The sequence below is a fragment of the Lepidochelys kempii genome, chromosome 2 (assembly GCF_965140265.1).
Source record: "Lepidochelys kempii isolate rLepKem1 chromosome 2, rLepKem1.hap2, whole genome shotgun sequence".
Lineage (NCBI taxonomy): Eukaryota > Metazoa > Chordata > Testudines > Cheloniidae > Lepidochelys > Lepidochelys kempii.
In genome coordinates this window covers 228,920,764-228,946,479 of record NC_133257.1, presented here as the reverse complement: position 1 = coordinate 228,946,479, position 25,716 = coordinate 228,920,764, and the positions used below count along the sequence as shown (strand labels likewise).

The window sequence follows — 25,716 nt, the reverse complement described above, 5'->3', positions numbered from 1 at the left end:
AATAGGAAGGAAATGCATTAGATTATCTTTTGTTTTAGCTTGTGAATTTTCCCTGTGCTAAGAGGGAGATTTATTCCTTTTTTTTTTTTTTTTTTTTTTGTATCTTTAAAGTTTTCCTAGAGGAAAATCCTGTTTTGAATCTGATTACCCTGTAAAATTACCTTCCATCCTGATTTTATAAAGATGCTGCTTTTATTTTGTTTTTATAATAAAGATCTGTTTTTAAGAACCTGATTGGGTTTTAGTGTCCTAAAAACCCAAGGGGCTGGTCTGTGCTCACCTTGTTAACCTAACCTGTTTGGTTGGTATATTATTTTCAAGCCTCCCAGGAAAGCGGGTGAAAGGGTTTGGGGGGATATTTTAGGGAAACGGGAACTCCAAGTGGTCCTTTTCCTAAATCTTTGTCTAACTCACTTGGGGGTGGCATCAGTACCCTTCCAAGAACAAAAAAGGATTTGTGCCTTGGGAAAGTTTTTAACCTAAGGTGGTAAAAATAAGCTTAGGGGGTCTTTCATGCGGGTCCCCACATCTGTACCCTAAAGTTCAGAGTGGGGAGGAAACCTTGACAATCTCTGAGCCCGTTTTCCCTGCCAGCTTGGGACTCCAGAACCCTTCCTTATTGAGCCAGACATGCTACATCTGCTGCAACACAGACCCAGGTCTGCACCATGCCCCCAAAGCTGCAGACTTTAATCAAAAACTGCTCAGCAAGTCACCTATCTCCAGCACCCAGACATCCAGCTCCCAATGGGATGCAAACCCCAAATAAATCTGTTTTACTCTGTATAAAGCTTATACAGGGTAAACTCATAAATTGTCCACCTGCTATAACATTGATAGAGAGCTATGCACAGCTGTTTGCTCCCCCAGGTATTAATCACTTACTCTGGGTTAATTAATAAACTAAAGTGATTTTATTAAGTATAAAAAGTAGGATTTAAGTAGTGTTAAGTAATCACAGACAGAACAAAGTAATTTACCAAGCAAAATAAAACAAACATGCAAGTCTAAGCCTAATACATATAGGAAACTGAATACAGGTAAATCTCACCCTCAGATGTTCCAATAAGCTTCTTTCACAGACTAGACTCCTTCCTAGTCTGGGCCCAATCCTTTCCCCTGGTACCATTCTTATTAGTTCCAGCTCAGGTGGTAACTAGGGGATTTCTCATGACTGTAGCCCCCATTGTTCTGTTCCACCTCCTTTTATGGCTTTGGCACAAGGCAGGAATCTTTTGTCTCTCTGGGTCTCCATCCCAGAGACTAATCAATTTATTTGAGCATAAGCTTTCGTGAGCTACAGCTTACTTCATCGGATGCATGTAGCTCATGAAAGCTTATGCTCAAATAAATTGGTTAGTCTCTGAGGTGCCACAAGTCCTCCTTTTCTTTTTGTGAATACAGACTAACACGGCTGCTACTCTGAAACTCAGTAGATTATAAGCTTTGTAATGATACCTGATGAGACCTTTTGCATAAAGCATATTCCAGTTACCTTATTCACATTCCAAGCATATTTTCATAAAGCATATGGAGTACAAAGTCACACATACAATGTAACTTTGGGGGAGAGAGTGGGGCATGGCTTTATCCACAGCCACAGTTTACATCAAGTTTTAAAGTAAAATGAATGTTTATAATGTATAAATAGAAAAGATCTTTAAATTATCTTAAAAGGGGGTGTGCTATGAGTTCTACCTTAAAGTGACACTAGCTACAGTCTCCCATAACTTGCCATCATAACTAATTCCACAAATTAATTCCATAATTAAGTTGACGTCACACGCTGTGAAAGTATGAGAGAAGATCGATTAAAAGCATTTGTGTGGAATGGTTGAAATTTGGAAGGGTCTATATGGATTCATACCAGGAAGGAGCATAGTTGATGCCATATTTGCACTATTAATCCTTATGGAGTAGTTCAGAGAAAAGAGATAGCAACAGGGTATTGTCTTTATAGACTTGGAGAAGGCATACAATCGTGTACCGAGAGAACTAGTTATACCTCTTTAATACTGCAATTTAAAAAAAACAAAAAACCTTCATTCATGTATGGGTTTCAAACAGTTGCTTTAGGGTTGGTTATATTGGGTAGTCATTTATCGTGTGTGTGTGTGTGTGTGTGTGTGTGTGTGTGTATATATATATATATATATATATATATATATATATATATATATATATATATATATATATATATATATATATATATATATATATATATAATGTACTGGATGAGATTTACAGGTGACTAAGTCGAACACCTTTGGTTTGAAATAGCTTTTCTTCTACTAGGGGAGCTTCCTACCAAGGCTTATAATCCCCACCAGCCCTGGCAAGACTTATTTTAAGGCAGTCTTTATTTGTCTTGACATCATATAGTGGTAGCTGTACCACCAGCTTACCGCACAGTGCCCCACTGAGAGATGTCGTCAATTGGTCTAAAACTTCTTATTGAATATTCCCAGCTGCCCTGCATATCTGCAAGGAGTTCCCCTGTTCAAGACCTGGGGGATGCATGTGATGAGATTTGGTCGCAGCTGATGCATGGAGGACAATTGGTTCAAACTTAAGTCACCTTTGCTGGAAACAAGTGAATCCACTGTTGAAAGGGATAAGAAGGGAGACTTGGGGGTGGAATACTCATGTTAAAGAATCCATTAGGGGAAAAAGTAACCTTCAAAAAATAGCAGGCCAGGGGTTTGAGGAGTGATAAGATGGCATACATGGGGGCAAAATAGAAGGCCAAAAGAAATGTGACAGCAAGAAGTATGGACTGTGATGCATATATAACTAACTAGGATTACAGGAGGGAGAGAAGACTATTTATGGACTCAAGGCAAGAGAGAAAATGATGAGAGATTTGAACAAGTTTGCTTATGTTAGAAATGAATATAGTATATTGCAAACAAAGGGTCAATCAAAATTTGGAGTGATTATTTTGAAAGAGTGATGCATGAGAACCTAAGGGGGGAATTAAGAATATGTGAGCCAAACTGGAACGCAATAGATTACCTCCAGGACAAAGTGGTTGCAGAGGCATTTAGGAATATGAAAAAAGGAGAAGTGGATGCAGTGAAATCATTGGGAAGGAAAGGCATCAAGTATCTTACAAGTTTGTTCAGTGATATTCTTAAAAAAGGGAAAATGCCAAATGAATGGCATAAAAGCTCTGTTGCCCATTTTTAAACTTTAACACAGGGTTAACATCTCCTTTATTATTGCCCAATTAAGCTGACATCACATGTTATAAAAGTAGGGGAGAAGATTACTGAAAAGCTTCTGTGTGGAATGTTTGAAATTTGGAAGAGTCAGTATGGGTTCATGCTAGGAAGGAGCACAGTTGATACCATACTTGCACTATGAATCCTCATGGGGTAATTCATAGAAAAGAAACCACAACTGGGTATTGTCTTTGTGGACCTGGAGAAGGTGTACAATTGTGTGCAACAAGAACTAGTTGGTGGAGTTTTCAGTGGAGAGGTGAGTGAGAATGATGTGTCAGTCTTTTCCAGGATACGCATGCTGCAGTGACTACCACAGCCAAAACTAAATGAAGCTACAGTAGAGAACTTTTAGTAAAAGCTAGCCTACATCAGGGCTCAGTGTCAAGCCTCATTTTGTTGCAATTGTCCTGGATACAAGTGAGAATATACAAAGGGAGCTGCCTTGGAACATGCTGTTTGCTGATGATTTAGTGATGTGTGAAAGATTGTGAGATCCTGCAAGCTAACTTTAAACAGTGGCAACATAGTTTTGAGCAGGCTGGGCTTAGGGTGACTGTTGGTAAGACCAAGACTCTGATAACTGAGGAAGGAGAACTCCCCATAAAAGGATATAGCAGGGAGAGAGCCAAGAGTGAAAGAATTTAAATTTTAAAGGCCAGTGGTTGCTGACAATAGTGCCTTCCTGACTGATGCCTGGCATCATACCAGAGCTGTATGAAGTAAATGGCCAGTGCGGATTGAAGTTCTCTGTGAATAAAAGATAATGATAAAGTTAAGGTAGCATGTATAAAACTGAAATTTGACTCCTCTTACTGTACGGAATGGAGACTTGGCCAGTTACAAGAAAGGGAATCTGTGTGCTCTTCACTGAAGAAATGAAGACATTAAGATGGTCTTGTGTTTGGACATGCCCTGATATGAAACAAGGTTTAAGCAACCTAAAAATAGCCTCTCCAATCCTGAGTCTATCATTCGCCAGGAAAGAACCCAGCAGCTCCTCAGCCCACTTGCCTTGACAAAAGTTTCTGTTAAACCGAGTGAAGAGTCTTTCAAGCCCTGTATAAAGTTAGGAAGGAGTTGTGTTTGAAAGGTTCCAGCCTGAGTGTCTTTGTGTTGTGTCCTCCACCCCCAAATACAGTTCTGTTAAACTTAATCAGAGCATTCTGGATCTTCATTATTGCTGCAATGTTTCATCTTCTTCGTACCTGACGTTCTTAAGACTGGGTTTTTTCAACTTTTTCAAATATTATTTATTTCTATACTGTAGAGCCTAGGGGCCATAGTCATAGACCAGGTACTAGGTACTTTACAAATACAGAACAACAAGACAGCCCCTGCCTCAAGGGACTTATAACCTGACACGAAATGACAGATGGATAAATTGGTTAGTCTCTAAGGTGCCACAAGTACTCCTTTTCTTTTTGCGAATACAGACTAACACGGCTGTTCCTCTGAAACAAGTAAACAATGAAATAGTATTGGTCATGATAGGCACATGAGCAGCCTAACTATTGTAAAGTTTTTTGTAGGCATTGTGGCAAAGGAGGGATTTGAAGGTGGGTAATCAAGTACGTAGCTTTGTATACATTTATGGGGAGTGCCTTCCAAGCCTATGGGTCAGCATGGGAGAAAGCAATGAAGGTGTGTTAGAAAATTGAACAAGTGGGCAGTGGAGGCAGGCATCACAGGTCAACAGGAGATGAGTGTCAACAGCAAAATAGTGAATGAAAAATGATAGGGTGGGGATTGGCTGAAGGGCCTTGGAAGTGAATATGAGCAGCTTGTTTGATGTATAAATGGGGATCAAGTAGAGGGATTCAAAGTGGGATAATGCGATCAAAGTGATGCCCTAGGAAAATGATATTTGCAATAGTATTTTGCCTGGAAATGAGTGGGGCAAGATTGCATTTGTCAAGGCTAGAGAGAAGGGGTGGATAAAGTAAATAAGGAAGTGTTATTTACTCCTCCTTCTCATAACACAAGAACTAGGGGTCACCAAATGAAATTAATAGGCAACAGGTTTAAAATAAACAGAAGGAAGTATTTCTTCATGCACTGCTCAGTCAGACTGTGGAACTCTTTGTCAAAGGATGTTGTGAAGGTCAAGGCTATAACAGGGTTCAAAAAAGAACTAGATAAATTCATGGAGGATAGGTTGATCAATGGCTATTAGCCAGGATGGGGAGAGATGGTGTCCCTAGCCTCTGTTTTCCAGAAGCTGGGAATGGATGACGGGATGGATGAGTCGAGGAATATCTGTTCTGTTTATTCCCTCCGAAGCACCTGGCACGGGCCACTGTTGGAAGACAGGATACTGGGTTAGAATGACCTTTGGTCTGACCCAGTGTGGCCTTTCTTATGTTAAGGACGTTGCTGTAATGGTGGTGCAATATAAAGAGCTAATCTTGTTCCCTCCATTAAATTTCTGTTACAGTCTTTGATTGGAAGAATTATTTTTTTTTAATCTTATCGTTTGGTAGTGTAACATTTGGTTTTTTGCAAAATGTACAGTTGGGAAAGGGACTCAGATAAAGTAAATAAACATGAGAATGTACTGCTAAAAGTACTGAGATTCTATAACATTGTTCTAGTTATCAGACTTATTACAGTGCCTTTTTATTAGTTTTCCTTAAATAGGAATGCCATTTATTTTAAATTGTACAAATTGTTTCACATATGGGGATTCCTAATATGTCATTGTATGCCAATAAAGAAGTAAATCCTTTCCATTCAGGGAGGTATTTAAGCATATGCCAACCTTAAAAGTTAAGCATATCTTTAAATATCTTGTGCTTTTGGAGCATTTGCAATTGAGACATAATATAAGAATGAAATTCTAGTTGAATGCATTTCACTTCTGTTTTTCCCTGAGCTAGCTTTTTCTTTCCTTAGTCTAAGATGTGGGTCACTGTACTGAAATAACATACTTTATTATCTTTATGTAGATGCATGGCTTCTATTTATGTCTACTTAGTTAAATTGAACAGTAATACAGGCCTGCACAATCCAGACTAAAACCATTTGTCACATACTGAAATCTGCTGACTGAAAGTGTTGTCTTTGAGTTTCTGCTTTAAGAAAAAGAAAAAAATGTTTTGTACTCTGTGGCTCATTTTAACTGGGTAGGGTAACTTTTTTTTTTTTTTTTCACTTGTAACAAATTATTTAGGTTTAATGCAATGTAAACATTAGACTGGAAAGGACCTCCTGGGTCACTGAGTCCAGTCTCTTGCTGTTGCCGTCAACCCTGTCATATAATCCAATTGATAAATTTATTCAGATCAATCTTAAAACTATAGTTAGTTTGTTTGCCCCCACTACACCTGCTGGAAGGCTGTTCCAGAACCTCTCTCTTCTTATGATTAGAAATCTTCTAATTTTCAACCTAAATGTATTCATGGCCAATTTATGCCCATTTGTTCTTGTGCCAACATTGTCCTTTATTTTTAATAGGTCTTCTCCCTCCCTGATGTTTTACCCCTTGCCCCCCAGCGCATTTATAGAGAGCAATCTTATCCCCCCGCATCCTTCATTTTGCTAGGCTAAATAAGCCAAGATCTTTTCTCTAGTAGGATAGGCTCTTCAGTCCTCTGGTTGTCCTAATATCCCTTCTCTGCATCTGTTTCAGTTTGAATTCATCTTTCTGGTTACATGGGTAACCAGAATTATACACAATATTCCAGATGAGGTCTTATCAGTGCCTTGTGCGATGATATTAATACTTCTCTAGCTCTACTGGAAATACCTCACCAGATACATCCCTAGGATTATATTTGCCTTTTTTACAGCCACATCACATTGGTGGCTCAGTCATCCTGTAATCAGCAAATGCACCTAGGTCTGTCTTTCTCCTCTGTCATTTCCAACTGATAAACTCCAGCTTATCGCAGGTATCAGGGGGTAGCTGTGTTAGTCTCTATCCACAAAAACAACTAGGAGTCCGGTGGCACCTTAAAGACTAACAGATTTATTTGAGCATAAGCTTTCGTGGCAGAAATTCTTATATGTCTAGGAATAAGGAATGTAGGCCATACTTTCAAGGTGGAGGACTCTATTCTGGTAATCAGTGATTCTGAAAAAGATTTGGGGGTGGATAATCCCCTGAACATGAGCTTCCAGCATGCTTTGGCCAAAAGGGCTGATATGATCCTTGGGTGTATAAACAGTAATCTTGAGTAAGAGTAGAGATATTTTTATCTGTGTTTGGCACTGATGTGACTGCTACTGGAATACTGTGTCCAGTACTTGTTTCCACAGTTCAAGAAGTCCATTAACTGGAGAGAGTTCAGAGGACAGCCATGAAAACGATGGAAGGATTATAAAACATGATACTCAGTTTAGTTTAACAAAGACTTGATTAGTCTAAGTACCTACATGGGGAACAAGTGTTTGATAATGGGCTCTTCAGTCTAGCAGAGAAACGTATAACAATCTAATGGCTGGAAGGTGAAGCTAGACAAATTCAGACAGGAAATAAGGTATACATTTTTAAATGAAGGTAATTAATCATTCGAATAATTTACCAAGGGTCATGATGATTCTCCATCACTGGCAACTTTTAAATCAAGATTGGATGTTTTTCTAAAAGATCTGTTCTAGGAATTATTCCTTTTTTTTCCATTTTAACTAATCTCTGTATCAAATTCTTTACTAAAGTCCAGATTAGACCCATTGCATTTCCCTTGTCTAAAAAACTCAGTTATTTTTTCAAAGAAAGTTATTGGGTTAGTCTGGCATGATCTATCTCTGATATACCCATCTGCATTTTACCAACTTTTCTGTTTTTTTTTCCATGTCTTTAGTTATTCTTGTCTTTAAAATTTATTTTGAAGAGTAACTTTGATTTAAAGGTGTATACCTTTTTAGGTTCAAAAAGATCTAGTTGCCAGTATAAGCATCCCAATTATCGCACTCTTCGCTCTTGGAATCTGCTATTTCTATGCTAGGACATCTGCATGACAAGCTATATCCATACCAGGATAGTTGTGTGGAAAGCCATGTAAATAAACCGTAACACGCTAACACAACCTTGAAGAATACCACCAATGTGTGGAATTAACTTGAAGCTAATGCTCACCTCTGCCATTATTCTTCATTAATTTAAGGTTTGAAATGTTTCAGTATGGTCGTGTATTTCCATCGTGAAACAATATGTAGTGGTCTGAAATAATGAATCTTGTGGAACTTTCTTGTTTAGGATTTGGCCCTTGTTGCTCCTGAAGCTCCTTCGGAACAAGCCAGAAGAGTTTTTCAAACCTATGACCCAGAAGGTAAGGCTGCATTGTTTAGCTTTGGGTTGAAATCTTTATATTGAGTGGTTTTGAGTGTGAAGAATCTCTCTCGAAAAATAGGGCAACAGTTTTACAATATATGCAAAACACTGCACCTCCAATAGTACAGTCCCCTGCATTATAAGGCACATTGCTCATGATGAGGCTTAAATACTGATCACAGGGTATGTGTACACTACTGCTGGAGGGTGCAAATTCCAACTTGGGGAGACATACATCCGCACTAGCTCTGATTTAGTGAGGTAGTGTGCTATAAATCATACATGGCTGCCCTGTGTATGATCTCATTCAAGACCACAGGTATGTATTTGGCACAGCTAGCCCCTCCCATTGCTTGCACTGCCATGACTATGCTGCTATTTTTAATGAGCTAGCACAATCAGAGCTAGTTACAGGTATGTTTCCTCAGGCTGGAATTCACATCTTCCAGCTCTTGTGTAGACAGACATATCCATAGGGAAATGTGCTACCTACTGATAAAACAGCAACACTTCATGATTTGTTGGTTAATCAACCTAATAATAAAATGGACACGCCCCTTGAAAACTACAGAGCATGAGGAAGTCAAATATAGTGATAGTAGGAAGTAGGGTTCTCATTGTAAGCTTTTCAACGCTGGGGACTTTCTTTGTATGTGAGCCACCACTTTCCCTAATCTTACATTTTCAGAAATGTAAAACTTTCATACTTGATTCATCGTGATCTGATAAGTACTGAAAAATTCCTTAGTTTCATTTTAGAACTCAAAGCTGGCTGATATTCACATTTTATTTTAATTAGAAACAAGTTTAGAAACATTCTCTCACCATTTTAAGGTGGCATTTATATGTCTATTAGTAAAAAATCGTTTTAAGTTTAAAAGGTTCGCATTTACAAACGTTTTAGAAAAATGGCATTTTTAAGATGTGTAAGCCTGAAATTTTTTAATTGGGGGAAATATGTATGGAAATCATGTGTTCTAAGACCTCATCTTGTAACTTTACAGTGCACTCTCAAATTCTAAGATGTGGCTTTGATTACCAGTATTTTGGGTACAATCCATAATCTTGAAATGTTTTCAGTTTATTTTCCCCTACTGAGAAAATTTGTTCCTTTTGCAGATAATGGATTTATACCTGATACCCTTCTAGAAGATGTAATGAAGGCGTTGGACCTTGTATCAGATCCTGAATAGTAAGTATAATTTGTGTAGCTAAATTTTCATTTAACAGATTAGTTATGGGTTGGTTTTATCTTGAATTGTTAGTATATCTAATTCTGTGTAGTGTCCTAAGGATAGTGTCTCAAAATATTGAGTCAGTTGTAAAAGAAAGAAAAAAGGCCTAAAGATAAGATTCAAAATCATTTTTGATTTAGAAAGAAGAGCGTCTTTCCTAGCTCCCAGTTACTAGCTATTTGTGACTCGCGTTTCTGTAAGTGCATGTATTTGCCTATGACAACCCAATACTGCAAGGCGAATCAGTGTGCTGGAAAAAACAAGGTCTCTCAACAGCTGACCACCATGTTACAAGAAGATTTAATACCATCCTAGAGCTCAAAGTTCAAACTGCTTTTCAGATTTTGTGTTTCTGTATGGTTGCATTTTATATAGTTGTACTTTGTTTCCATCAATACCAGATATGTACAGTAACTCCTCACTTAGTCGTCCCGGTTAACATTGTTTCGTTGCTGATCAGTTAGGGAACATGCTTGTTTAAAGTTGTGCAATGTTCCCTTATAATATCGTTTGGCAGCTGCCTGCTTTGTCCACTGCTTTCAGGAAGAGCAGCCGGTTGCAGCTAGCTGGTGAGGGCTTGGAACCAGGGTGGACCAGCAGCCTCCCTATCAGTTCCCTGTGAAGCAGCCACCCAGCAGGCTATCAGTTGCCTGCAGTTCACTGTCCCTCCCCTCAATGCCATGTGCTGCTCCTGCCGTCTGCCTTGGAGTTGCTCCCCAAGCCTCCTCCCTTGTGTGTGTGTGTGTGTGTTGGGTGGGGAGGGGGGCTAATATCAGGGTGTCCCCCTCCCCCTAGCTACTGCACCCCGCTTACTCCATCTCCATAGAGAAGATGGGGGACATGACAGGGCTCAGGATGGAGGAAGCTTCCTGGCAGCAGCTGTGGTCTCAGCTTGCTGATTAACTTAACAAGGCAGTATACTAAAGAGTGGGTCAGCATACTTAAAGGGGAAATGCACATCTCTTCCCCCTCGCCCCCCCCCCACACACACACTTTGCCATGCTGTCTCCCCTCCCTCCATTCCTGCTGCTTTGTAGAGTGTGAGGCTAGATTAACAACGAGTTAATCTCTTGAGGCCTCATCCACTTGCTAGTTCATCATTTAGCGGTAAGGCATTCCCTGGGAAATATCCCACCCTCTGACTTCACCATCTCAACCAAGCTTCACTGTATTAAATTGTTTGTTTAAAACTTATACTCTGTGTGTGTATATTATATAAAAAAATACACATCTTTTTTGTCTGGCAAAAAAAAATTCCCTGGAACCTAACCCTTACATTAATTCTTATGGGGAAATTGGATTCTCTTAACGTCGTTTCACTTGAAGTCGCATTTTTCAGGAACATAAGTACAACGTTAAGTGAGGAGTTACTGTACAGGTTTTAATAGTAGCTATTCAGATAAAACTCTCTTCACTCGGTAATTTAATTCTCATTTGGACTGGCATTGCCGGTAGTGTTTCCCAAATGCTTGGTGGTAGCAAATAACTTCTGCACCAAGGTCTGCTTATGTAGTCATATTTTGCTTCCTGAATACCCAATCCAGAGAGCAAATCTCAGTGTCTGAACTTGTTTTTCCACCTTCCAGGCTTTAACTTTGCTCATTTATAAGGCCAAATTCCATTTTATCCTAATCAAAAGAGTTGTGAACTCTTCCAAAACAAAATTAGGGATGTTAGCTCTGTGTGAAACATATTTTCTCCCTCCAGAGGAGAACAGAATTTTGCAAGTTCTAGGGAAAGAGCCTGATTTGGGAAGCTTGGAAAGGCTTCTTTTGTTCTACTGCCTCTAACAAATTTGCTTTCCCAAAGAAAAGGGAAAAATCTTCCTTCCAAATCCAGCTTTCTTTCAGAATTGGCTGCTTGGGTTTTAAGATATTTGTGGCATAATCATGACCTCTTATTGCATATGGAACATCAGGTGTTGTATGGTCAAGAATCATTCACAAGAAAGGCATACCATATTGAAAAGACTCTTTTCTGCGGATAATGCTGTGGAATTTCTCCATATCCATAGTCTGCAATATTTTCTCTCTGTTAAAGAAGTAGTATAATAGAGTAGGTTCTGACTTATGTAGGTTCACCACATTTTTCAGCTGACATCTAAGTCTCTGTATTTCGGGTTTCCAGTCCATGAAATATGGAACAAACTTAAAGAATGTAAAGAGTATTTGGATTCTTAATTCCTTATATGTCGGTTGCAAATGTGGTGTTCTTCGAAGCAAATAACATCTAAATTATGTATAGTATACATGTAGTTTCCTATAAGCTGCTACCTCAGGCTGTGATCTCTTCAGATCTCAAAACCTAACCACCCTCAGACCTGCTCAGTATTTGGGAGGTGTGCAAGGAAAACCATTTGTGGTCAGATAGTTATGCTGTTGACTCAGTAGATGGAATTATTGTATTTCAATTCTGAACTAATTCCTGCAACATGGCATTGAGGGCACTATTGCTGAAGGTGTCATTTTTAATTAGAGATGAAATGAGATTCTCAAACTCATAGATATTAAGGTCAGAAGGGACCATTATGATCATCTAGTCTGACCTCCTGCACAATGCAGGCCGCAGAATCTCGCCCACCCACTCCTGCAATAAACCGCTCACCTATGTCTGAGCTATTGAAGTCCTCAAATCATGGTTTAAAGACCTCAAGATGCAGAGAATCCTCCAGCAAGTGACCCGTGCCCCACGCTGCAGAGGAAGGCGAAAAACCCCCAGGGCCTCTTGCAATCGGCCCTGGAGGAATATTCCTTCCTGACCCCAAATATGGCGATCAGCTGAACCCTGAGCATGTGGGCAAGACTCACCAGCCAGATACCCGGGAAAGAATTTTCTGTAGTAACTCAGATCCCACCCCATCTAACATCCCATCACAGGCCATTGGGCCTATTTACCATGAATAGTTAAAGATCGGTTAATTGCCAAAATCATGTTATCCCATCAAACTATCTCCTCCATAAACTTAGAGTTTAATCTTGAAGCCAGATAGGTCTTTTGTCCCCACTGCTTCCCTTGGAAGGCTGTTCCAGAACTTCACTCCTCTGATGGTTAGAAACCTTTGTCTAATTTCAAGTCTAAACTTCCCAATGGTCAGTTTATATCCATTTGTTCTTGTGTCCACATTGGTACTGAGCTTAAATAATTCCTCTCCCTCTCCGGTATTTATCCCTCCGATATATTTATCGAGAACAATCATATCTCTCCTCAGCCTTCTTTTGGTTAGGCTAAACAAGCCAAGCTCCTTGAGTCTCCTTTCATAAGACTGGTTTTCCATTCCTCGGATCATCCTAGTAGCCCTTTTCCGTACCTGTTCCAGTTTGAATTCATCCTTCTTAAACATGGAAGACCAGAACTGCACACAGTATTCCCGGTGAGGTCTCACCCATGCCTTGTATAACGGTAATAACACTTCCTTATCTCTACTGGAAATGCCTCGCCTGATGCATCCCAAGATCGCATTAGCTTTTTTCACAGCCATATCACATTAGCGGCTCATAGTCATCCTGTGGTCAACCAATACTCCAAGGTCCTTCTCCTCCTCCGTTATTTCTAATTGATGCATCCCCAGCTTATAACTAAAATTCTTGTTGCTAATCCCTAAATGCATGATGTTACACTTCTCACTATTAAATTCCATCCTATTACTATTACTCCAGTTTACAAGGTCATCCAGATCCTCCTGTATGATATCCCAGTCCTTCTCTAAATTGGCAGTATCTCCCAGCTTTGTATCATCCGTAAACTTTATTGGCGCACACCCACTTTTTGTGCTGAGGTCAGTAATAAAAAGATTAAATAAGATTGGTCCCAAAACCGATCCCTGAGGAACTCCACTAGTAACCTCTCTCCAGTCTGACAGTGCACCTTTCAGTATGACCAGCTGTAGTCTCCCTTTTAACCAATTCCTTATGAACCTTTAAATTTTCATATTGATCCCCATCTTTTCAAATTTAACTAATTCCCCTAATTTGTGATTACTAAAGATCCTATGATACTCTTTAGAAGATCAGTGTTGTTTAGCCCTGGTTAGAATTTGATGGTTACATTTTACCTAACTTCCATCTATATTTTCAGTTAGTTAACGTTTACTTTCTACATAACAGCAGCCATACTGGAGTCAGACCAGTGGTCCATGTAGCCCAGTATCCTGTCTTCTGACAGTGGCCAATGCCAGATGCTTCAAAAGGAATTAACAGAACAGGGCAATTATCAAGTGATCCATTCCCTATCATCGAGTCCTAGCATCTAGTAGTTAGAGGCTTAGGGACACCCAGCGCATGGGGTCACATCCCTTACCATTTTAGCTAATTCTTTTTTAATCCAGTTAGTTTTGTTCTTCACAACGTCCCCTAGTAATGAGTTCCGCGGGTTGACTGCATTATGTGAAGAAGTACTTTTCTTTTGTTTGTTGCAAACCTGCTGCCTATTGATTTCATTGGGTGACTCCTAGATCTTGTTAGGTGAAGGGGTAAATAACACATTCACATTGTCCATATCATTCATGATTTTATAGACCTCAATAATATCCCCCTGTAGTAGTCTCTTTTCCAAGCTGAATAGTCCCAGTCTTTTTAATCTCTCCTCATATGGAAGCTGTTCCATACCCCTAAATATTTTTGTTGCCCTTCTCTATACCTTTTTTCATTTCTAAAATCTCTTTTGAAATGGGGTGACCAGACCTGCCCTCAGTATTTGACGTGTGGGCACACCATGGATTTATATAGTGGTATTATGATACTTATATTTTACTATATATCCCATTCCTAACATTCTAATAGCTTATTTGACTTCTTCCGCATATTGAGTGGATGTTTTCAGAGAACTATCCACAATGACTCCAAGATCTTTCTTGAGTGATAACAGCTAATTTAGATCTCAATATTTTGTTTGTACAGTTGGGATTATGTTTTCCAATGTGTATTATTTTGCATTTATCAACACTGAATTTCATCTGCCATTTTTTTCTTGCCCAGTCACCCAGTTTTGTGGGATCCCTCTAACTCTTTACAGTCAGCTTTGGACTTAATTATCTTGAGTAATTTTGTATTATTTGCAAACTTTGCCACCTCACTGTTTACCTCTTTTTGCAGATCATTTATGAATATGTTGAACAGCACAGCTCCCAGTACTGATCCTTTGGAGATGCTATTTACCTCTCTCTGTTCTGAAAACGGATCATTTATTCCTATACTTTGTTTCCTATCTTTTAACCAGTTAATAATCCATTAAAGGACTATCTTTTATCTCATGACTGCTTAAAACCAGGCTTCAAACTTAGTGTGGCTGAGAGGTTTTTAAACAGTTGCTGTATTATTTTCTAGAGATGTATTTCATTGAGTAAAGGGGTTTCTCTATATTCATTAAGTTAATTGCAGAGCATTTGAAAAGTGGTATACACTTATGGGCTTATCTACAAAGTGGAATAATGCATCTTACAGGGGTGTGATTTCTAATGCGCACTAATGTGTTGCATGTTGACAAGTCCATGTAACCTGCTGCACTTTAACATAGCTCTGTCTGAAACAGTACTATGTTAAAGTGAGCTGTGGAAACTGTAGTGTGCACCAGCAGGCTCTACATGGGCCAATTTAATGCACAATATGTTAGTGCACGTTAGAAATCACACCCTCATGCTGCACATTGCTGCTCCCTGTAAACAAGCCCTAAATATGCCTTATGTGCATTCTGTCCACTAATCCGTCATGCCTAGAACCTGTTCTAATGTTCCAAAACTGAGCAGTTTTCAGACTGCTTTAAAAAAATTAAAATGTCTAACACACCAAAGATGTGGCTTACTAGCAGAATGGTAAATATTCTGTCATGGACCAGTGACAGGTTTAAAATTAATGTTAAAATTCTGCTTGATTTACAGGAGAGCTAGTTTAGATACGGTGTGAATTCTAAAATTTCTCATTCAGAAGCCTATCCTGATAAGCTTTTAGAACTAGACTGAGAGCTAGGAAAAATATGAATACTTTTTAAAGCTCTGCTAAACAGTCTGTAAAATATATTGCATAAATAGAAATGTAAATGTTTTATTGACACTCATTTACAACAGCTGGCAAAAATCCCGCACTGCTGCCAATAAAGCTTTTATACTACTCAGTATACATACAAAAACAGAAAGAATGAGAGTATACACTATCAAAATAAATGTTAAGTGGTTTGGGCTACTTTAATATGAAAGGCATTTTGTAAATATACAATGATAAACATGGGACCTTATTTCAATGAAATTTATTCTTATCAAACTTAATTTTAAAAACCTCTGAAATGTATTCATTGGTGGCTTTTCAAATCTCCACTTAAAAGCAGGTTGTTTGGTCAGAACTCTTCAAAGAATGACTGGCTTGTGTGTTTAAGATGAGGAATGCTTGCAGCATACAGCAAAATGTCTTCTGAGTTAAAGTGTAGGTTTTAGTTTGCATGACTTTCAACTGACTTTACCTAATAAGGCAATCTTTCAAAATTATAACTACTTCCATTTTAAATAACAGATTACTTTGGTTTAAAAATAACTGCATTTTCTCAAATCTGGTGCCGTTCTGGTGCATTTGTCATTTTAAGAGTCTAAATAAAAAAAACCTCAATATATTTGGCAGTCAGAAGTGTTGTAGTACCCCATAACATAGTCATGCAAGAATAAAAATGTGCAACTCATATTTTTGTATCCAATGTTCTTGTTTTAGTGTAAATCTCATGAAGACCAAATTAGACCCAGAAGGACTAGGAATCATATTACTGGGTCCCTTTCTGCAAGAATTCTTCCCTGAGCAGGTAACATAGATGTTTTTTTTTTTTTCTCCTTCTTATGCCATAGAACACTTTGTATTTCACTAAATAGGATTCTTCAGTGATGCATTAAACATTCATACCTCGAATGTGCATTTTTGCAAAATTATTTAGTCTAATAAATGTTACATTCCTTTGATTACTTCGGGTCAGCTGGTAACTCTTAGCACTGTTCAGTTAAGTATAACTGTCCTATGTGATTTAGCAATCCAAAATGTTAAATGAAAAGCTATTCTAATTTGTAGCCTTCGCACCAAAAAGCAATCTCCACTGAAGCTGCCAAGTGTCAGATAAGTAGAGCCCTGTACGGCTGCATCCGAACTATATCCACAAAAATTATCTGTGGATATCCGCAGTTATCCGTGGATTTGCAGGGCTCTACACTGGGGACCAGGCTGAGACTCCAAGACATATTCTCTCTCACTATATAACTTGAAGCTATAGTTAGTAAACAAAATAGCCTTATTAATTTCAGCCATGTTTGAAATACAGGAAAATCAGCATTTGTCAAAGTTATGAAACTTTATTTTAAAGATTCTAAGTGTTACTAAGGAAAAGTGAAACAGCCACAACTATTTTAAAAGTATACTTGGCAATGCACCTTTTAAAGATGTAATATTGATGAGAAAAATGTACTGTAGTAAAACGATATTGCAAAGTGTAACACTAAGGTATGTCTACACACGAAATTAGGTTGATTTTATAGAATTCGGTTTTATACAGTAAATTGCGTATGTCAACACTAAGCGCATTCAGATGGCGGACTGCGTCCTCACTACTGTGGCTAGCATAGACTTAGAGCGGTGCACTGTGGGTTGCTATCCCACAGTTCCCGCAGTCTCCGCTGCCCATTGGAATATTGAGTTAAGCTCCCAATGCCTGATGGGGCAGAAACTTTGTCGCGGGTGGTTTTGGGTACATAGCGTCGGGCCCACCTCCCTCCATGAAAGCAACGGCAGACAATCGTTTCGCGCCTTTTTTCCAGGGTCCTGTCCACCGGCCCCACTCAGCCCGCTGCCTGTCTGGGTGATCGGAACCCCAGGCAGGCCATGGGCTGAGTGCTGCCAGTCTGGGGCTCCAGCCGCTGGCTCCTGCCAGCCGGAGTCCTGGCTGCTGGCCCTGCTCAGCCCACTGCCAGGCTTGCCATACCACGGCAAGCATGGAGCCCGCTCAGCTCATCATTACCGTACATCTCCTGGGTGCTGCTGGCAGACGCGGTACTGCATTGCTAAACAGCAGCAGCCCTTGCCTTCGCAGCAGATGGTACAGTAGGATTGATAGCCGTCATACATCTCCTGGGTGCTCCTGGTAGTCCTTGGTGAGGTCGATCGGGGCGCCTGGACAGACATGGCTATCCTCCTCTTAGAGCACCGAATGAGAGTGACTCCAGGTCATTCTCTTCTTTAAGTTTTGTCTCATGGAGATTCAGTCCTGCCTGGAATATCATGTGAGCTGGAGGCTTCTGCCTCAGGCTGCTCTCCCAGCGGGCAGCACTGCGTGGTCGCATCTACCCCAGCCTGCCCCTTGCTCCCATGGCTCATGGAGCCTGGACAGTAGTAAGGAGCAGTTCAACTTGTGGAATGACAAATCCAGAACGAGGATTGTACTCTATGGGCCACGTTACGATTATTTCAGAGTCCTAGATAGCATTTAGTCCTTACAGAAAGCTTCATGAAAATTTTCCCCTGCCCCTAACAAAAATGTTAATTTATCAGAGCAGCTGAAAGGGTAAGGAACCCGGGACTATAACTTAGAGAGAGCTTCCATATTATTTAACGTATAATTGATATAATTCAAAGTAACATTTCACAGCGCGGTCTGTTCTAAGACTAAAAATGCAGGAGGGGAGTCAGAAAAAGGAACAGGGACCTGTTTCGGCCCAGGTTCGAACCAGGGACTTTTCGTACGTTAGGTAAACATGATAACCACTACATTACGGAAACCCAACTTGAACGTATCCCTCGCGTGGGCCCTATTATACTTTATGTAATGTGTGGTTGTGTATTATTAGTTTGGTATGTCAGGGGGCTTCTCTTTTTTTGCCACAAACTTTGCCAAATGCACAGGAATGTTTTCTCTAGTTACAGAAGCTGCCTGATACAATGTCTATATCTATGGCCTTCCTGCTCGCAAAGCAGTCATGCCCCCGCCCAAGGCGGACACATGTGCCTGTGACACAGCAACCTGGCTCGAGCAGGAACTCTAGCAAGGCATGATACTTTGCTGTTACGCAAACACAGCAGTTCTTTCCTGTCCTCTGCCACTGAATGCCTCCATGCATTAAGCTGTGCCCTATCAGTGTGGGAGGACTGCATGAGCTCGGAAAACATGTAATCGCGAGTGCGGGGGTTTTGCCTTCTAATCTGTGATAACCTCAGGGATAGAGATGATAGGGAGAGCGTAGAAACATTCTGGGGGGACTGCATGGTCACCTATTCTGCTGAGTTCGCCACACTGGCCAAACAGGAAATGAAATTCAAAAGTTCCCGGGGCTTTTCCTGTGTACCTGGCTAGTGCATCTGAGTTCAGAGTGCTGTCCGGAGCAGTCACAATGGAGCACTCCGGGATAGCTCCCAGAAGCCAATACCGTCAGATTACGTCCACACTACCCCAAATTCGACCCAGCGATGTCCATTTCAGCACTAATCCCCTCATTGGGGAGGAGTACAGAAATCAATTTTAAGAGCCCTTTAAATCGACAAAAATGGCTTCTTCGTGTGGATGGGTGCAGGGTTAAATCAATCTAATGCTGCTAAATTCGACCTAAACTCATAGTGTAGACCAGGGCTAACACTACGGTGATTCTAAAATGTAGGCTGCAACATTCATTTTCTTAAGATTGAAAGTTTCCACAGCTGTGGAACCACTAGAAAGTCTTCTGAATTAAATTTTATATCATACGAAAACTGATATGTTGCAATTATTGACAAGTCTGGAAGCAATACACCACTGACAAATTGGAATTAGTTATTTTATTACATTTAAATACCACTCTTTTTAACTCCAGACATGATTCTTCTGCACTTTTTGGTAAGTGAAGAAGGAATTCTTTTTTGGAAAATATTTATTAAATCTTTTACTGAGTACTTAAGCATTCTAACTGTATCAGACTTAACAGTTTTAAGTGGCTAGTATGTTTGGGTGTTGAACATGAGACACTTCGGGAGGCCCAATTCTCAGAGTGTATATGCTCAACTCTTTAAAAAAATAATAATAATTAATAATTCCACTTCCAGATATCCAGTTGGGCACTGAATCATTAGTCTCTTGAACATTTTGGGTTGCCTAATCTATTAACAGGTAGAGGAACTGATTGACTGGGTGTTGTATTTTTCTCCTATGAGGAGCCTGGAAAATCTTCAGTATCTTGTATCTTAACTCACTTCCTCCCCCCCCCCCCCCCCACCTGCTTACCCCTTTTTCATCAAGCAAAGTAATTGTAAAGAGAAAAAGGGTGCACGTTAAACTGGTTTTATGATATAAAATGAACTGTCTTGTTTATACTAGGACTCCAGGATTCCAGAGTCATTCACTGTATATCACTACAATGGATTGAAGCAGTCCAATTATAATGAAAAGGTATGGTGATCTGAGAGAAAATGAATTGAGACCTGCTTAGGAGAAACCAGTAATCATGACCATGTGATAGCAGTTCACTGTCTTATGTGAAATGAGTTTGTCAGTGCCATTCCTTGTGTCCATATTGCAGAACTGCCACCACATTTGACACTGAACAGCTAGCCAAGTAAAAAATTTTCGATAGAAACTTGTTTTGCACAAATTTTCTGCTTTCCACAGAAAATTGATTCTCTCCCCCTTCCCCCCCCTTCCCAAAACCAGAAGTATTTCAATTTGGAAATGCTACCTCATACTCCAGTTCTCTTCTATATACCATGCTCTCTGGTCAAACCATATTTACTGTGATACACCAGTCACTCTTTTGCAGAGAGGAGACAATGCATCATGGGAGATGTAGTTGGACCCAGAGAGGAGAATGGGGTTATGAGACAGATGAACTTAAACTCCCATAAGGCACCACAGCAGCATTCAAAATCAAAATTTCTGGTCTTGGCCCAAAAAAATTGATATTCAAATTTCTGTCAAATCAAAGATTATTCTTCAAAGGAAAAAAACATTTTTCAACCAGTTCTAATTAGCAAATTTTGCTACCAGTCTGAGTAGAGATCACAAGGAATGAATAAACAGAGACAACTACCAGTGAGGAGGTCCTTCCAGAAAATGCATTTTGATTCAATCACCATTTAATGCTGGTTGAAATCAGAATAATTTGGGATTATAAAGTCTTTAGAATTAATTGCTATGGAACTTCCAACAGTCTCATATTCCAAATGTAGGCAAAGGTACTCAGATTATTATGATTGCCTAGCAGGTTGGATTGATTTAAATCTGATTTTAATCATAGGTTGATTATTATAGGTTGTTACATTTGTTCAGATTGTTAATTGTAACATTTTTATTATGCTTCAAAATGGTGAACGAGGCAGTTCTAATTTACTAATTGACAAGCTTTTGCTTGCTTTTTTCAAGTTTCAATTTCAAATGGAAATTCAATTTAAAATGCACAAATATAGCATTAATTTTTTTATTAAATTATTTTAAATGTGCTGCTTACATACAAGAGAAGTTACCAACCTTTATTAAAACTAATTTATTAAACAAAGGAAGCATTTTCTGTAGTTAGTGAATTGACTGATTATTTCTGGTTACCATGTCCTTCAAAATTTTAGAACTAGTAGATCTCATTCTTTCACATTTTGTTTTCCTTTCCAATCTATGAATAATAACCATCTTTCCTGCTTTTTCAATACATAATTGGCTTCTTAAGTTTGAATTAGGTCATTGAACTGAATTTATTGAATGAACTGAATTGAATAAACTGAAGTGAAGAAAACATTCTTTCTGCACCTTGCAAAAGAGACTAGTGCTGTCAAAAGCTGATTTCGCATTTCCAGCAGACTCTGGTGTCAGGTGTTTGAACTGGTGGCAGTCACTGGCTAATGGTTTGACTTTCTTTAAAAATTGTCAGCAATCGTGTACTGCTTAGTATTATATTACAGTATTTAATTTTAATGGATTATAATAAGTTTGAGCCTTAACATAGGATGACAATTTCAAATTTAATTGTAAATTTTTTTAACAAATGGATATTTTTATTGAAATGAAAAGTATTTGATTTTTTTAATCTGTTTTTATCCACTCTGTTGCCTGGTTATTTTGTATACATATTTTTTAAAGTTTAACCTTACCCACCATATATTTGTAACAATGATCTTCTAGAGAATTCTGGCTATTATCTTTAAACAATATTGCTGAATTAAACTGACTACAACAAGGGCTTCATAGTATGAATCTAATTAACTCTAGTTGCCTTGAACCCAGGGAATAGGGGACTAGCTGATATTTTGAAAATAAGAGTACATTTAACTTTGGGACAGGTAAGCTGTAGCAGTAGAAGTTATTTTCCTATACCTTTTGTCTACTTACTTTAAGACCAAAATATTCAAACATGTTTTGCTAAAGTTGGGCATCTAAAGAAGTGACCTGTCTTTCAGAGGTGCTGAGCACCTGCAGCTCAAATTCAGTGCAATGTGTGGGTGCTGGTCACCTCTGAAAATCAGGCCACTTAGTTGGATGGTTAAATTTTATTCTGTGTGTGCTTATTCATGAAAGCATGAAATACGAAATATAAGATTTTGTTCATCCTCATTGTTAACCCTTATTTTCTTGTGCACATTTGTATTGGTTGTCAATTTCTTTTCATTTGTTCTGTCTACTGACACGTGTTATGTTAATTCACTCCTCCCTCTTTTCTGTTGCATTTGAATGAAAAATATCAGATTATTTATAGTAACATGTACCAATATGAGCAAATTTCAGTGCTCTAACTTCATAGTTTCAGAGTAGCAGCCGTGTTAGTCTGTATTCGCAGAAAGAAAAGGAGTACTAGTGGCACCTTAGACTAACCAATTTCTTTGAGCATAAGCTTTCATGAGCTACAGCTCACTTCATCGGATGCATTCAGTGGAAAGTACAGTGAGGAGATTGGTTAGTCTCTAAGGTACCAGTAGTACTCCTTTTCTTTTTGCATAACTTCATAGTGTTTCCATATATAGAGACGCAGACTTTGGTGCTGCAAAACTATGCTATTACTCACCTGAAAATTTGGTCAAAACATGATTTCTGACTTCCTTGTAAGACTCGTGCTCTACTATAAGGAAAGATTTGTACATGTTTTGCCTGTTGTGCTTTTTCATCTTATCTAAAGCAAATTGAGTTTGTTCAATGAATGGCCTATTGCCTCAGACTTTTTGCATCATTTAAGTTTTCAATTTTATTTTTTTTCTGCTTTGGCCTTTGTCAGTATATGAACAGCATGACTAATCTGTGACCTGAATAGAAGTTTCAGGCATCAACACCTACTAGTTAGATACTCTGGATCTCATATTTCAATAAATGTGAACCACTTGTGTAAAACTTTAATTTGATTTGAGTTTTTCCTTTTGTTATGAAAAGCATGCTTTGTGACAAGTGGCTTCCTACACTGTGAAAACAACATTCTATGTCTATCTTTAAAGGTATCTCAGGAAATATACTGAAGTAATCGTTTTATTTTGACAGGTCATGTATGTAGAAGGCACAGCAGTTATTATGGGCTTTGAAGATCCAATGCTACAGACTGATGATACTCCAATAAAGCGCTGTTTGCAAACCAAATGGCCATATATAGAATTACTCTGGACCACGGATCGATCTCCTTCATTAAATTGATGTGTTTAGAAGAAATGCTATATTACTGTCTAATGCTTTACTGGGGGATTAAGAATTGGCATTTGCTGAAAGCAGTATACTTGACTGTATGAAACTGTACACTGCTATCATTGATAAATTGTAAATAATGATTACAAACACTTTTCAGTGTTAATTGAAATATTTACTTTTTTTAATCAGATTGATTTCTCTTTACAATAGTTTGTCATTTTTTTGGCCATTGTGGTAGTATTGTGAGTTCTGTTCTTTTAAAAAAGGCCTACTTATACCATCTGAATTTGCCATCTCATAAAGATTTGAAAAATGTCTAATACTGCAGTATCTGCATGTTAGGTATCAAATTAATCTTTCAACAGTAAAGTCATTCTCTGTTTGCTTCCTCTTGAATCTTTTGGGCACGTTTTATTATTTAAATTATACTGGCTTATGTTACAGTATCAGTTTGTGGTCTGGACTGGCCTTGCACTGAATGTTTAAATGAGCTTAAACTCTCTGCAGTTTTTTTTTAAATTTGGCTCTAACTAAACAACTTTTACAAAAATGGTAAAATTGGGAATAATTTCTAGGCTCCTACTAAATATAAATCATAAAAGCCGTTTCTAGGCGGTTGTATATTGCTATGGCTTAGCTATCTGGCATGTTAAAAGTGAAGACAGTATGAGGAAAAATAAGTGTGTTAATATTTATTCAAAGTTGTATAAAGGAAATGTAAAAAATCAACAGCAGGAAGAATTTGTTCTATAATCTTTAAATTGTTCAGATATATAGTATTGCCAAATACCTCTTCTCAGTTTGTCCAAACAATGTAAGCCAGCTTTATTGTATGTGTTAAGTGCATGAGAACATCTGTTATTACATGAGTATATGCCTTTATTTATTATCTAGTTGTTAGCCCTAAATAAAAACTTTTCCCTGAACTATGACCTAGCACTTTCAAGTTTATTTTTTCAATCTGACCTGTTTACTTCCTCTTCAATTTCTTTGTATTGAAAAAATAACTGGAGAGTAGAGGAGCTAAAAATGGACAACTTTTGAAGTAGAGTGATCTCTTGTGGATATAAACACAAGTTAAAGAAACTAAAGGATCACTTTAGTGCAGTTGACCCACTTAAACTTTCTGTTCACAGACCATAAATGCATAGCGTATATTAATATCAAGAGGGCTGAGAATTCATGTTTAGAAATTTATTTTCTCCACAATGTTTAGGTGGGGATACTTTCTTTTTATGTATAAATAACAGCATGAGTTAGCTTGTTTCCCCATTAAGCAGACTTGTGCTGTTTGAATTGTCAAACCAAAGAATCTAACAAAACACCTGTATATTGGAGTATTTTCAGTGTAAGTTATGTAGTAATGGCAGAGAGAAATAACAAGCTTGCCTGCATGGCATTTTCAGTTATATCCTGTATAAGCATAGAACCAGCTACTAGATTTACATCTGGAAAATGTCAGCAGTGAAGTGCTACTCCTGGCCACATCCACATATTCATTCCAAATACTTAACTCTGTAATTAACACTGCTCCTGAGTGCAATATTGACAGCACTGAGTGTATCTCAGTTTCAAAAACCAAGAAAATAATGCAGAATTATATTTTCCTGAAAAATTTTCTCATGGTCAGTAACAATTTGAGAACTTTTTAAAAAATAGCCTTTCATGTATCTGGAACCAAGTTTAAAATGTCCATTTATCTGATTCAAATTGGAACATGAATATTTTTCACATGTGAACCTGATCACATAAATGGGAATAGCTGTAGTGCATACCCTCTCTATCGATGGAACTGTCTTGTAACCAGCTTAAGTGGTCTGGCACATCCCAGCTTTCTGTGCCCCTACCCTGAACCGGGCAGAGTGCCACTACTTCATGCCATCTAAGGGTATGGACTCCTTGTTTACCCACCCACCCCCCAATTCGCTCGTGGTTCACACGGTGACTGACCAAGCCTGCCAGCAACATCCCAAGGCCCTCCTGATCAGGTGATGAAGAAATTTGACCTTCTGGGGTGCAAGGTCTGCTCTTTTTCAGGCCTTCAGTTATTCATTGGCAACTACCAGACCATCCTGGTGAAGTACGACTTCCTCTCTTACTCCAAGTTGGTGGAGTTCCAGGCCTTTCTCCCACCAGAGCAACAGCAGGCTTTTCAGGCCCTGCTGGATGAGGGCAAGCTAGTTGCCAAAGTGGCCCTCCAAGCCACGGTTGACACTGCATCATGCTCTCTGGCGCACAGGATGGTGCTCTGCCGGGATTCCTGGCTTCAACCCTTCAGCTTTCCCAAGGAGATCCAGACTGCCCTAGAGGGCATCCCCTTTGACAGCCACAAACTTCAGTGATTAAATGGACAAGTTCTCCACTCTTAAGGACTCCTGTGCCACCCTCTGGTCACTCTGAATCTACACCC

At 38.9% G+C, this 25,716-nt stretch overlaps 1 protein-coding gene across 2 annotated transcripts in view; it reads left to right on the top strand.

Moving 5' to 3' along the window:
- MINDY3 (MINDY lysine 48 deubiquitinase 3) overlaps nt 1-24,232 on the top strand; it is a 100,160-nt gene extending 75,928 nt beyond the window's left edge. For both annotated transcript variants that reach the window (XM_073334111.1, XM_073334110.1), the window contains 5 exons: nt 8,425-8,497; nt 9,619-9,691; nt 16,424-16,511; nt 20,034-20,105; nt 23,166-24,232. In XM_073334111.1, coding sequence (XP_073190212.1) covers nt 8,425-8,497; nt 9,619-9,691; nt 16,424-16,511; nt 20,034-20,105; nt 23,166-23,315 — 456 coding nt within the window. In that variant the 3' untranslated portion in view covers nt 23,316-24,232. The remainder of the gene's footprint in view (nt 1-8,424; nt 8,498-9,618; nt 9,692-16,423; nt 16,512-20,033; nt 20,106-23,165) is intronic.
- The last annotated feature ends 1,484 nt before the right edge of the window (nt 24,233-25,716 follow it).